Source organism: Equus caballus, chromosome 20, assembly GCF_041296265.1.
Source record: "Equus caballus isolate H_3958 breed thoroughbred chromosome 20, TB-T2T, whole genome shotgun sequence".
Lineage (NCBI taxonomy): Eukaryota > Metazoa > Chordata > Mammalia > Perissodactyla > Equidae > Equus > Equus caballus.
In genome coordinates this window covers 53,461,069-53,474,818 of record NC_091703.1, presented here as the reverse complement: position 1 = coordinate 53,474,818, position 13,750 = coordinate 53,461,069, and the positions used below count along the sequence as shown (strand labels likewise).

Sequence of the window (13,750 nt, the reverse complement as noted above, 5' to 3'; positions counted from 1 at the left end):
ATCCTTGTGTAAATTAAAATAAAAATTTTATGGCAATATCTAAAAGTTAGTCTGTCTGTACTTATCTTGTCACAGACCGTTGACAGCGTGCAAGCTGGCATTGGTCTGTGGACTGCACTTGGGGATCACTGCTCTGCTTCCTGTTTTCTCTCATAAAAAGTACTTGCCTTTGGCCTAAAGATCTCTGCCCACCATGACCACCACAGTTACATCCAAAAGCTTGACTTACATCTTCCTTCCAACTTTTAAAAGAATATGATCTTTCAATCCACGATAACAAACATTTCAAAGACTTTCTAGTCCCCCATTTTAAACTGAACTTTGACTTGAAATGTGTTTGCACAACCCCCTCATTCCCTTGTCTAGCTCAACCCGGTTCAGTTTTGCTAACTTTATTTGTGGTGAATTTGGCATCAACACCAGAAGCTTGTGTCAAACACTTGGGTAGCACAGAAGTTCAGGTATTTGAGGATTCACAGGAGAAACCCATCTAGAAAAACTACGTAACTGACAAGACAGACACTTTCTTAATATAAAGATTATAGGAAAGCTTCAGTTGAATATCTTTTTTTTTCCCCCCGAAAATATAGGTTGAGAGGGTCTTTTGAGAGAGAAGCAATTCTGGTTTTCTGAAATTTCTTTCATCCACTGGTTAGAAAACAATGAATTCCTTTTGTTCTTATCCCATTAATCCCAAACTGAAAATGCGTGTGGCTATATAGTAAGTAAAGTGTTTATATGTTCCCATTTATAAGGCACAAACCCCACAAATCTCTCAGGGAAAGGTAAAACAAAGATTTGAAGACAATAAAGTACCCTGGTAACAGAGGTTCATCAAACTGGAGTGAAAATGAACCACTTCTCTTTTTGGTCAATTGGGACTTCATACTGACAGGAAAAGTGGCCCCTGTGGAGAAGGCTTCCACGGTGCTTTGATCAACGCAGCCCCCTTCATTGGATCAGTGCGGAAGTCAGTCCTCAGAGCAGGCTGCGTGGCCAGGACACGTCAAGTGCCACCTGCCATAGAAGCTGCTGGACGGTGATGTTCCAAGCAGAGCATTCCACCTACTAGGTGTCCAGTTCACCATTCTTACCCAAAGGAACCTTCAAGGACCAACCCACAGTGAGCACACAAGCTCGCCTGTCCTGGGGTTTGATTATTTTAAGGGTTCTGCTCTAAATTGAGGCACAACTGCCTATCTGAGAGCCCTGAACTAGGGTGGTTACATGAGTCCTGCATGGGGCAGCATCTATTTAAGAGGCTGGACTTTGGATTCCTCTTGAAATAATCAGATCCTTAGTGGGACTCTAAGAACCAATTCAGGGGCCGGCCCGGTGGCGCAGCGGTTAAATTTGCATGTTCCGCTTCTTGGCGGCCCGGGGTTCGCCAGTTCGGATCCCAGGTGCAGACATGGCAACGTTTGCCAAAAGCCATGTATGGAGTGGAGGAAGATGGGCATGGATGTTGGCTCAGGGCCACTCTTCCTCGGCAAACTGAGGAGGATTAGCAGTAGTTAGCTCAAGGCTAATCTCCTAAAAAAAAAAAAAAAAAAAAAAAGAAGAACCAATTCACTCTACCAGGGGCTTTTTGAAGATGGTCAAAATCTGGAGAAGGTTCCCTGGGGCAAGCCCCCGATATCTTGTCCTGTAAGGCAGCCCTAAGAGATCTTAAGCAATCCTGCAGTCCACAGGTATGAAAACAGAAGGGTCCCATGACACCAAACAGTATCCATGCTTGTTGGTTAGGCCTCTTGGCTCTTGGCACTGAACTTTCTAGTACCGTTTACATCAGTATTATATGAGAATAAGCTTCCTGAATGTCCACATGGATCCAAGCATTTCCTGGAAGGATGACTGCTTCCTGGTCCTCTATATTACAATGCAAGGTACGGATGGGAGTGAACAGCTCTTCAGAGAAACAGCCAGGCAGATGTCATCCTGAGAGAAGGGTCAGTGTTAGAACAGGTGAGAGAGAAGGGACCAGAAATCAGGTAAACTGAGTAGTTCCTTACGTCTAAGGGTTTCACTGAATCATCTTGAAGATTCTGACTTCTCCACCCTGGACAATATGAAATCAGGTCCTTGGGTCAATTTATTCAATTACCAAAGAGCAGCATAGTAAGATGGCCATTCCAACAGAGTGTGGACCAGCCACCTGCTTACACTTTAGTCCAATTCAGAATTCTACTAAATTTTCAGGCATGAAGATGGTTCTCTTTAATTCAGTGTTCCATGAATCTTAGCCAAGGTCCCTTCCCTTCCTGTTCCTTATAAGGCTATGACCCAGAGGGACAAGGAATACTCCTTTTATTAACAATGATAGCAACAACAAAACTCTTGAATCCTTTGGCTTTCCAATGCCATAGTCATAGCATACCCTTGGAAATACGTATTAATTTAAAAGCCAACTCTTAAAAACAAAAAGTCAACACCTATTGTCGTATCAAGTTTTCCGGAATCACAGTGGGCCACCTCCACACCTTTCCCCACCTCCCAGCCTCAGGAATCTTTCTTCGTCAGTCTGGCTTTGACTTTGTGCCTCAGGAGGGCTGCGGTGGCAGCGCTGCAGGCGGCCAAAAAGAAGAAGGAGAGACAGGCCATGTAGATGGACAAGGCGCTGTGGCGCTGCAGGAAGATCTCCTGCCGCCCCTGGTAGTCCAGGAGGACGGCCTCCAGCTGGGATAGTGTGCAGACAGACAGAAAGGCGTGGAAGATCTGATGTCCATGGCCCACAATGTCACAGGAACCCGGGAAGTACTTCTCAGGGACCGGGCAGGAGAAGAAGTAGGCGCTGACCAGGAAGAAGAGGATCTGGAGCGTGTGGTACCAGGCAGCCTGCTCCTGGCACCCAGCCAGGTGGCACAGGGCCACTCGGTGTGCCACAGGGCTGATGTCTAGGATGAAGGCCAGCCCTGCAGGGACCACTTGACAGATCTTCCTCATGACTGGGTAAGGCCTCCGGTAACGATACTTGGCATAGCAACAGCCAGCGCAAGACAACCAGCCACAGAAGGCAGCCGCTGGCAAGAAGAAAAGCCAGAAGCGCTCGTACCAGGCCTGGTCAGAGCTGTAGAAGAAGTGAACCAAGGCACTGCCGTACTGGTACACGCTCACGCCAATATAGTCCACAAAGTAGAAGGTGTAGTGGGAGAGCTCCGACTTGGACTGCAGCAGGTGGGCCAGGAGGCTGAAGGTGAGGTAAGTGATGGAGGACAGGACATAGAGGAGCAGGGGCAGGGCGTGGGGAGAGGCCCACGGCAAGGCCTCAGCCTCGGCAAAGGCCCAGAATCGCAAGAGGACAGCCAGCGCCGCCAGCAAGTGGGTCCAGACATTGACCACCTCGTTGTGTTTCTGAAAGAGGCTGAGGAAGTAGTAGCGCCACTCGTGTCCCGTGGGCCGGTAGCCCGTGCGGATATAAGGCTCCCGGAAGAGCTGGGGCACATCTGTCTCCAGCACGGTGCACGGCATCTTGGGAAGCCCATCCTCCAGGATCTTGGGCAGACGGCGCAGCTGCTGCCCGCTCACAGACAGGGTGCTCAGGCGCTCCAGGATGGCGGTGGTCATGGCTCCACAGCACGGCCGGACGGGCACGCAACCTACAGGAAGGAAAGTAAAATGGGCAAGAACGCAGTGAGAGAGGGACGGAGCTAAGACAGCGAAGGGACTGTGGGTTTTCTTAATGGAAAGTGGCTTCCTAGTGCATTAGGGGAGTCAGGGAGCTGTAGACAGCTTCTTTGAGCCCCATTTTTTTAATCCCTAGAACAATAGAGTTGGACCAAGATCCCTTACTACCCTAACATTCTGAGTTTGTCACTTCTACACACTAGAGTGAGGCAGTCACAGGCTGTAAAATGGGAATGTTAGCCACCCTCTTTTAACGATATCTAGAGGTAAGCAAGGGTACCTTTAAAGGCTGTGGAGTTTTCTAGATATTATTAAAATCTAATCATGAGGCAGGCTCTAATAGTCTGAAATATTTTATCGAAATATGAAACTGATAAATATTGATATTACTAATGATAGCCTACATTTCCTGAGCACCTCATTTTAAATTATCCACTAATTTATTTGGTAACTTGAAAATCTGAGATAAGCAAAGGTAACTTGAACCTCAAAGTAAAGAGAGGCAAATGAGTCATCCATTAGGTTGGTAAAGACCAAGGCACTCCTGGGAAATATTTTAGCTGTTGAACAAAATTAACACATGGCCTAAATTTAACATAAAATCTAATTGCAAAGATTGAGTTTTTTGTTTAGTTTTTGGTTTTTAAATTAGGCTCTGGAAAGTAAGTAGTTTTAGACTTGTCTCTCCTGGGTACCTAAATCCTGGGTACTCAATGAATTTCAGGTCTCAAAAATGCTTAACTTGGGGGCTGGCCCAGTGGCGTAGTGGTTAAGTTCATGAGCTCTGCTTTGGCGGCCAAGGCTTCGCAGGTTCGGATCCGGGACATGGACCTAGCACTGCTCATCAAGCCATGCTGTGGTGGTGTCCCACATAAAATAGAGGAAGATTGGCACAGATGTTAGCTCGGTGACAAGCTTCCTCAAGCAAAAAGGGGAAGATTGGTAACAGATGTTAGCTCAGGGCCAATCTTCCTCACAAAAAGAAAAGAAAAGAAAAGAAAAAGCTTAACTTACACTTAGAGTTTTTGGATGATAGATGAGCCAGAGAAGCACAGTGATTATTTTATAAAATAGCAGCAAAATTTCATGTGCCTTTACTGAGTAAAGAAATGGATTTTCAGCATCTCTCCAGTTACCTTCTGTACTTCACATTTCCCAAACTCTTTTCCTCAGAAAAGTTCAAAACCTGATTTATCTAAATGGCCCCCTTCCTTCCAAGCCCTTCTGCTAGGAGAGAGGCAGCAAGTGCTTCTCAAGGCACCACTAATTTTAGGGAAGAAAATTTAATCTTCCTGCTCACCCCTCTTAATATTGAAAGAGAAAAATATCTAATCAGGTCTAAAATGTAGGGCATGAAAATTAATAAAATGTAAAAAAAGTTCAGGGAGACCTGGAGTCCAGCCTGGTTTTGGCCACTTACTGGGTAACCTTGGGCAAGTTACAGAACTCTCAAGCTTCAGTTTCTCCATCTGTAAAATGGGAGTAATAATTCCCCCTATCATATAGGTGGTTGTGATGGTTAAATGAGAGAATCTAAAATACGAATGCTCTGCCTGGCCCAAAACAGGTGCTCAGTCAATGTTAAGTACTAATGTTATTATCATTACTGAGAGCTGGGCTCTGTGTTGGGGAGACAAAGACTGATAAGATAGACTCCGTGCCTTCAAGAAGGTCAGAGTCGACTGGGGCAGACAGACAAGTAGCGAAATCGTGACAAAATGTGGGATTGGTACCGGCTCAACACAACGTGAGGGAAGCCACATTGTAGAAAAGAAACCTTACTGTAACTCCCAATGACCTCTGATTAACTAGCCCAGACATGCTCTGTAGATTTTGTGGTCCCTCCAAGCAGCAATAAGATGCTAACTTTGTTCTTTTGAGTCCTCTAAGAATGCGATGACCCCCAAGGCAGAGAGTCTATGCTGATAGCCATCATCAGTGACATTTGAAAGATCAGGGTATAAGCCTTGCTCCATTCTCTGACGCACATCTAATCCAGTAAAACAAAGGACTGTCAGGAACTAGGACAAATGAAGGTCAGATGGAGGCTCCACTTGGAGACCAGTCATGCATATAATTGGCCTGTAGTCTTTGTTCTGTAGGATGGTTCTTTCAGACAGGAGTCGGCCATCTTCCCTCCGGCTAGCAAGCTGTAATAAAGAAACCCTTTCTCTCCTACTGCCCTGCCTCCTGACAACGGCAAGGCACTTCTCGTGAGCAGACGACCCGCCTTGGGCAGTTAACAGGATGAGCACTCCCTGGGAGGCGAGCCCCGGTTCACAGGCTGGGTCTCCGCAAACACAACCAAAATAGAAGGTAGGGGAGGGAGGAGTCTACAGGCTTCTCCAAGTGACCCCTGAACCTTGTCTTGAAGGAAAAGTCAGAAATCCCAAGAGAAGATGAGGGGGAAAGAGATCTCTAGGCAGCGAGTAAGGTCAAAGAACTGAAGCTGAGATAAGGCCCTGGAGAGCCCTGAGCGCCTGAGGAGCTCTCACTGTGCAGGTCCAAGTAGGACACTGGCACCAGAGACCTGAGCTCCAAACCTGAGCTCCAACCCTGAGCCCCACCCACCATCGACAAGCCGTGGAACTCCAGCATGGGCTCTGTCATCTGGGAAACAGAGCTAATGACAAACAGAAGCTGCCTCACAAGGCTGATGCGAGGACCGTATGATGTAATGCTTGTAGAGTGCTTAACAAAGTGCTGGGTTCCAGGTCCACAAAAACATCGGCCACTATTAGGACCAACACTGGTGCGAGCAACGGGGCTGGTTCACCAGTGGAGGATCTAGTGCCCCCTCTGCAACACGTGCCTACTTCTGTGGTGGCCCCGTAACACTGTATTGGGTCATTTGTTTAGCCAGTACTGACCAGTGTTTCCCTTTTAGGAACGGGCCATGGACTGGTGCTCAATGTAGGAATTAAGAACCCAAGAGAAACTTAGTAAGGATTACAGAATCAGTCAGAAAGACAGAAAGCGGGGCTGGCCCGGTGGCCGAGTGGTTGAGTTCGCACCCTCCGCTGCGGCGGCCTGGGGTTTCGCTGGTTCAAATCCTGGGTGCGGACATGGTACCGCTCATGGGGCCATGCTGGGGCGGCCTCCCACATGCCACAACTAGGAGGATCCACAACTAAGAATATACAACTATGTACCGGGGGGCTTTGGGGAGAAAAAGGAAAAAATCAAATCTTTAAAAAAAAAAAAAAAAAGACAGACAGAAAGAGGGAGAGTGGGAGAAAGAAAAATGGTCCTCAGAATATATAAAGCCATTTAAAAACAAACAAACAGAAAAAGCTCAGTAGTGCTTCTGCTGTCAGCCAGCAGAGGGATCCGGGCGCCTGAGAGTGAAGGGCTGGATGGAGAATCCTCCAACTGATCTGGGGGCAGTTGGTGACCAAGCACAGCAGGGGTAAGGGACAGGGGAGGTGGGAACAGGTCGGGTACACTCGCCCTGGGATCAGGTGGACCCACCGCAGGGCTAGGCCTGGAACATGATGTCCTGTTGCTGTTGGCCGAGAAGCATATAATCTGGGGGAGCGGGGCTTGTCGGTGCATGGGGGAATTAAAGGGCTCTGTTCTTTAGCTACAGGCTTCTGCCAACTCTTGTGAAGCAGAGAGGGAATCAGATGAAAATATCGGTCTGTTTTTGTGGTTGGGAGAAATAGAGGTGAGTCACTGGGGATATGAGATATAGAAGAAGGAACCCCTAAAGATGCTCCTTGATAGGTCCCACCTGCATTGCCATCTAAGATCAAGGACGTTTCCATCACCTCTGGGCACCCGAATCAACGGAGACACTTCTGCATCCAGAGTTAAATAACACAGGAGCGCACACTTTGTGCTCCTCTTCAGAGCCTCTACAACAGGGTGCCAAGCACAATTGCAGGCTCTTATAAACCAATGGCGCAACTGAATTTCTAAAGACTGAAATCTTGGGTTTTGGTTGTCTGATGGTTGGAACTGAGCACAGTTCAGACCTGGGAACCAACTGGCCTCCATCTGTTCCGAGAGAGAAAGGACAGACCATGACACTGCCTTATTGTCAGTTTACAGAAACCTGTCGGCAGAGCTCTGACCTCAAGATTCCTCCAGTCCTCATACCACCAATCGAACCTCAGGGCTTTCTGTGGACAAGTCCTTTGCAGAAAATTATTTCTACTTCTCTCCTGCTTGTGGAAAATAAACTAGGAAGAGCTTTATAGAACTAAGAAGCAGAGAGGTACAAGACCAAAAGGATATTAACTTTAATTTCCGTGGAAAAGGTCCACAGTAAAAAAAATTGACAGACCCATCATTTCACTTGAAAATGAGACCTACTTTTTCAAGGATCTTCAAAATGCAGCCACACCAGTCCCGGAGTCTCCTTATAACTCCATCCTCTGGAGTATGTAGCCGGACACCGACAAAGGAACTTCCATGTTCCAGGGACGTGACCACCATGGCCTCCAACTCAGAGTATGACCCGTCTCCTCCCTCAGCAATGGGAGGGCTGCAAAGACCTAGGTCCTCTCTCTACAGAAGAAAAGGGTCTATAATTCCCTTTGGAAGTCCAGGGTCATGAAAAATTCTAAACTAAGAGAGAGAGGGGATTCTTTCTTTCTTTATTGCTTAGCAACTACCTCTTCCCTGCCACAAAATCCCCTTCATCTGAGAGCCGCCACCACAGCCACAGCGACGGTAATGAGTTATAATTCTTTCTTCATCACTAATTTCAGAAGCAACTGCCCAATGCGATCCATTTACCCCAGACAGGCCTTACTTTCACCAAGCCAGAATGGGCAGTGCTTCCAGAAGTAGGCTTCAAAGGGCCAGCTGTAAAGTCTGAGAGCGTGTTTTGGAGGAAACCACATGCTGGCATCATGATGTGGGCGTAGACACACATCTTCCAGCCCTCCTGGTGGCAGCTCTGCGTAAGGGCCCCTCCGTCATTCCTGGCCTCTGTCCCCCTGCACTCCTCCATCAGCTGACAAAGACGCATCTTAGAATGATCTCCTTGCACACAGTACACTCCAACTTCTCTGCTGGGACAGCTGAAATGTAAATCTCCCTCACGAATCCTCATGACCTGGATAAGCTCAAGTCTTGATAATTTTGATCAACCAGAGAGTTTTTCAGAGCAAGGATTGTCTGCTCAACAATATTCCAGGCCACAAAGGCCACAGAGGAAGAATAAAATAAGACTCCTTACCTCAAACAGCTTATGAGAAGAGTCAAACTTCATGAATCAACAGCCAACATCAGCAGACTGCATGGAATCAAGTGTCAAGTAGAGTGAAATACAAACAGGTCTCTAGAGAGCAGAGCTCACTCAGGGCACGCTGGGGCAGCCGTGGGGGAAACAGGACTTGTGCTGGGCCTGGAAGGCTGGACGGGACTTAGACAAGTGAAGGGGTGAGGAGCGGGGCGTTCCAGGAAAGGGTTGAAAAGTGAGCGTATGAATGGCGTGGCTTCTTTGTGGGCCCCTGAGAAGAGGTGCTGTTGGGGAGGAATGAGGAAGCGAGTGGGGTAGGTGCCTGCAGCATTAGATAAGGAGTTTAGATGTGATGCTGCAGAGGGAGGATGGGAGTCATTTCTCATCCCTGAAGCTTTAGCTTGTTCAATCCTTTCTGTCACCTGAGCCCCGGGGGATTCACACAGCTGACCAATGCCTCCTCTCTTGGCTTAAGTGACACTACCCTCTCCGGTCTCGCCTGTTTTCTTCTCCCACCATCCCTGTCAACTGTGGTTTTCCCGGGGAGCCATCTGCCTCCTTTTCTGCATCCATGGTACCTCTCACACGGGTACTTCTCCCATGCCCCTGGCTTCAGCTAGCACCTGTATTCCCAAACATTTGCCTCCAGCCAGATCTTTCCTGAGGTTTGGATTCAAATATCCGACGGCTCTGGATTTGTCCAACTGAGTATTGCACGGGCACTTCAAACTCAACGTCTTTACACTTCTCCTCCGGCCCAGCCCCCTTGATCCGGCTACATCTACTCAGTCATCTAGGCCTGCTGATTTTATCTCCACGTTTCCGAATCCATTCGTCCTTTCCATTTCTACTGCTCTCCCTTAATCCAGGCCTTCAAAATGAACTTATGTAGATGATGAAAACGGCAGACTCATAACGGAGCTTTCTTGCTCAAGCAATGGTTCCCCTGCCTCATGTCCCCAGACCCTCACTTCATTCTCCAAACCACATCCAGGTGACAGTTTAAAAATGGAAATCTGGGGCAGGCCCAGTGGTGGAATGGTTAAGTTTGCACGTTCCCACTCCGGCAGCCCGGGGTTCACCGGTTCGGATCCCGGGTGCGGACATTGCACCACTTGGCACACCAGGCTGTGGTAGGCATCCCACAAATAAAGTAGAGGAAGATGGGCACGGATGTTAGCTCAGGGCCAGTCTTCCTCAGCAAAAAGAAGAGGATTGGCAGCAGATGTTAGCTCAGGGCTAATCTTCCTCAAAAAAAAGAAAAAAAATATGGAAATCTGATCACCACTCCCCTCCACAAATCCCTCGGTAGCTCAACATTATTTACAACACAAACTCTAAACCCTTAACCTGCAAACAGGCCCTTCTGTCGACCTCTTTCCTACTCCACCCTCCTCACCCAGAGAGGGCCCCTGCCTCCAGGCAGCTTCGATGGCCTAGATTATAATACTGGGAGTTTTTCAAAAGTGCCACACTATCTCCAGTGACAACCTCGGCACCCTCGGCCCTGCAACCCCAGGTCATCAACATTCTGCCCGGGAGCCAGCTCTGCCAGGCGAGGCACGTTTCCCTACGCCAAGGCCAGGATTAGGGCTCTCCCCAGCACCCAGCTGCCTGGCCTGCCCCCAGCACACTTCTCTCCTGACGCCCCATCACTGGCTCCTCTGCTCACTTCCCCAGTCGCTCCTTGAGGGGCCAGGACTGCGCAGTGTGCAAGTTCCCAGGTCAAAAACAGCATGCAGCCTATAAAATAATTATACACCTAATAATTATTTACTGAATGAACAGTTCTTCAGGCCCAGACATATGGCATCAATTTCCTTCTGTTTGGCGAAGTTGAGGGAAAAAAGAAATAATGGTTTGGGAGTTGGGAGCTCTGGCTGTTTTTATTCGCTCTACTCAATTAGCTGTCCAGCCAAGCCCAAGACATTCAACTCCTCAGTGTCATTTTCCTCATGAAAAAGGCGGTGGTGGTGGTGGTGGTGGGGGTGGGGGTGGGGGGGTAGGAGGAGGTGATGTCTCTCCATCTCTTAGGAAAATAAGAGAATAAATAATAACAAAACGGGCAGCAGTTGGAAAGTACTTTGAAGAGGCAAAACATGCACATTGCAGTACTAGTAACATCTGAACTAAACCCACAGAAGGATTACAACTTAGTCATGTATGTTTCCTGCCTTATAATTGATTTTAGTGCAATCTTTGAAAACTGAAAAGGAATTTATCATTTTTGGTTACATTTCTGGGACTCATAATACTTCACCCAACTGCTTTGTAGAGAATTTTAATTAGACTCATTATAATGGAACTGGAATTAAAAGTTCTATTTTAATATGAACTATTATTTAACTCCTCTATTTTAATAACCTGGGTATGATATCTGCACCATGAATTCATGAATTCAGTTAATGTTTATAAGAAAGTGTTTTAAAATGTTACATCATGCTTTGGACTATTTGGGAGTCTAATCTTAACATTTTATCTCAGATGCTCCTTTAAAACTATTTTCTCAGACAATTACTCTGAGAAAAAAATGGAAAGAGAAAAGCAGGGTAAAAATCTATGTTCACGGCAATAATTTGATACTTTAGCCAAAAATTGTGTATTTAGATTTTCTTTTTAAAAAGAAATCACAACTAAAGTATGCATTTTTAAGGTTGGCTTTATTTACCTAGTTTTGACTGATGAAAACTACCCAGCGTGCATTTCCTTTTCAGTAACGTTAAATAAAACAGTGAAATGACCTGTTTCTGGTGACTCTTGTGGTCCCATGAACACAGTAAAAACATGTGTCAGATGCCCATAAATAACCCTTTAACGTTCAGAGAGGAGCCGTGTGGACGAGCAGAGCAGCGTCTGGGTGCGTCTCCAGTCTCCCAGGAGCAGATTTAGTCATGTACACCAGGTACGCTCCCTGCCCTCATGGCCCCTCGCACCCTCCTCCACCTGCTGGGTTCCCGCTCAGTGGGAGCACTGGGCTGCTGCTGCGGCCACTGTTCTACTTTGGGTCCTCATTATCTCCCACAGGAATCTCTGTATGATATAGGAGGCCATTCCTTTGGTCTCCACCTGTGTGTCTCCGTGACTGTCCCCAACCATCCCCACCCTTGCCACTTTTCTTTTTTTTTTGAGGAAGATTAGCCCTCAGCTAACATCTGCTGCCAATCCTCTTTTTGCTGAGGAAGACTGGCCTTGAGCTATCATCCGTGCCCATCTTCCTCTACTTTATATGTGGGACGCCTACCACAGCATGGCTTGCCAAGCGGTGCCATGTCTGCACGTGGGGTCCAAACCAGCAAACTCTGGGCCGCCGAAGTGGAACACTCGAATTTAACCGCTGCATCACCAGGCCAGGCCCCCCAACCCTTGCCACTTTTATTTGGTGTCCCAGGAATTCTGCCATCCTCTCAGTCCATTGTGCTTGTGCACATGCCCACACCACTGATGCCCACTGGCCAACTCCTATTCATCCTTCATGTCCCAGTCCAAATTTCCTCCCTGAAGCCTTCCCCCCAGATTCTCCTTTGCACTAGCCTACCACTGCACTAGCCCTCCATTATCGCACTCTCCTTACTGTATAGCTACGATGTCCTGGTTTACGTTCTATGCCTCTCTGCCCAATAAACTGTAAGATCCTTTATCACCTATCACTGTGCCTGGCTCATAGCAGATGTTCCAATAACTTGTTGAATAAATAAGTGAGTGAAATGAAAATGTCAGAATAACAGAGATAACAAACACTTATATAGTGTTTATCACATGTCCGACAGTGTTCTAGGTACTTTGCAAATACTAACTCATTTAAACTTCCCAACACCTCCCAGGCATTAGTACTATTATCATCCTTCTCATTTTATAGGTGAGGGAACACAAGCACAAGAGATTAAGTGACTTGCCCAAGGCTACACAGTAAATTACAGAGCCAGGAGGTAACCGAAGCAGTTGGCCCTAGAGCCTGATCAGCTAACCATTATGCACTCTAAGACTAAACTCAAATACCTTTCGATGATATGCAACTTCAGATATGCTGCTGCACCGCTGCTCTGCTTCATTATCAAAGGTAATTTGCAGTTGGCCTTACAAAAGCAATCAGGGCTGCAAAGGTTCCAAGCTCTTCGCCAGAGTTTATCTGTCAATCACATTCCAGGACTCTCCGAGAGAAGAAAACTGCCACAAGATCTGAGTGGGATCTATCAGACAACCCAAGTGGGTCTAACCCAGATCATAAACCCCACGGGCCTCTTTCATCTTAAAAGATGGCCGGCTTTGCAGAACTGTGCATTCCAATCACAAACCTACAGCCTGAGGTCGTTTCCTAGGCTTTTGGAGGAAAGCACACTGACACTGGGAATAGTCACTGAATTCTGCTACACTTGTAGCATGCTACCCAGAAAGCCTTTCGCTGATTAACAAAGGAGAGAATTAAATAAAAAGCTCCATATTTGGGAAACGGACACAGTTTGGTAGTGATCACATTTTATCTAGAGGCCAAACAGAAGCACTCCAGAGCAATGGCGTTTCCTGGTCTCTCACAAGGACTCTACTTGAACGGACCACAAACTTGGCAAAGCTGATTCCCCGGAAAAGCACTGGACCAGGAATTAGAATTAGTCCTGACTTCTAGTTTCAGCTCTACCACTCATTACAGGACTTTCGGCAAATCACTCAACCTCTCCATGCCTCGGGGTCTGTGTCCATAAAATGGGGGTGTAATCTCCCCAAGCTGTAACACCGTGAAATTCTCTAATTCCTCTGGGCTGTGTTTGCTTTGTAAGGACGGTCAGGCAGTGTGCTGAAATCACCAACAGACAGATCCTGTGACATCACCTCGTGTCACTGTGTGAGCAGCTCACACAGATGGCAGGAAGGTGGCCTGCTGGTTGTTGGACAGAGAACAAAAGAACAGCAATTTCCATCAAAGAGGGCAAAAGAAATGCT

At 47.2% G+C, this 13,750-nt stretch overlaps 1 protein-coding gene across 3 annotated transcripts in view; it reads right to left on the bottom strand.

Annotated features, from left to right (window-relative positions):
- Positions 1 to 376: 376 nt before the first annotated feature.
- PAQR8 (progestin and adipoQ receptor family member 8) overlaps positions 377 to 13,750 on the bottom strand; it is a 38,501-nt gene continuing 25,127 nt past the window's right edge. For 2 of the 3 annotated variants that reach the window (XM_023624051.2, XM_023624052.2), the window contains exon 2: positions 377 to 3,596. In XM_023624051.2, the coding sequence (XP_023479819.1) occupies positions 2,500 to 3,564 (1,065 nt within the window). In that variant the 5' untranslated portion in view covers positions 3,565 to 3,596 and the 3' untranslated portion in view covers positions 377 to 2,499. Of the gene's footprint in view, positions 3,597 to 13,750 lie in introns of those variants that run through there. The other variant, NM_001256979.1, reaches the window with a different exon arrangement.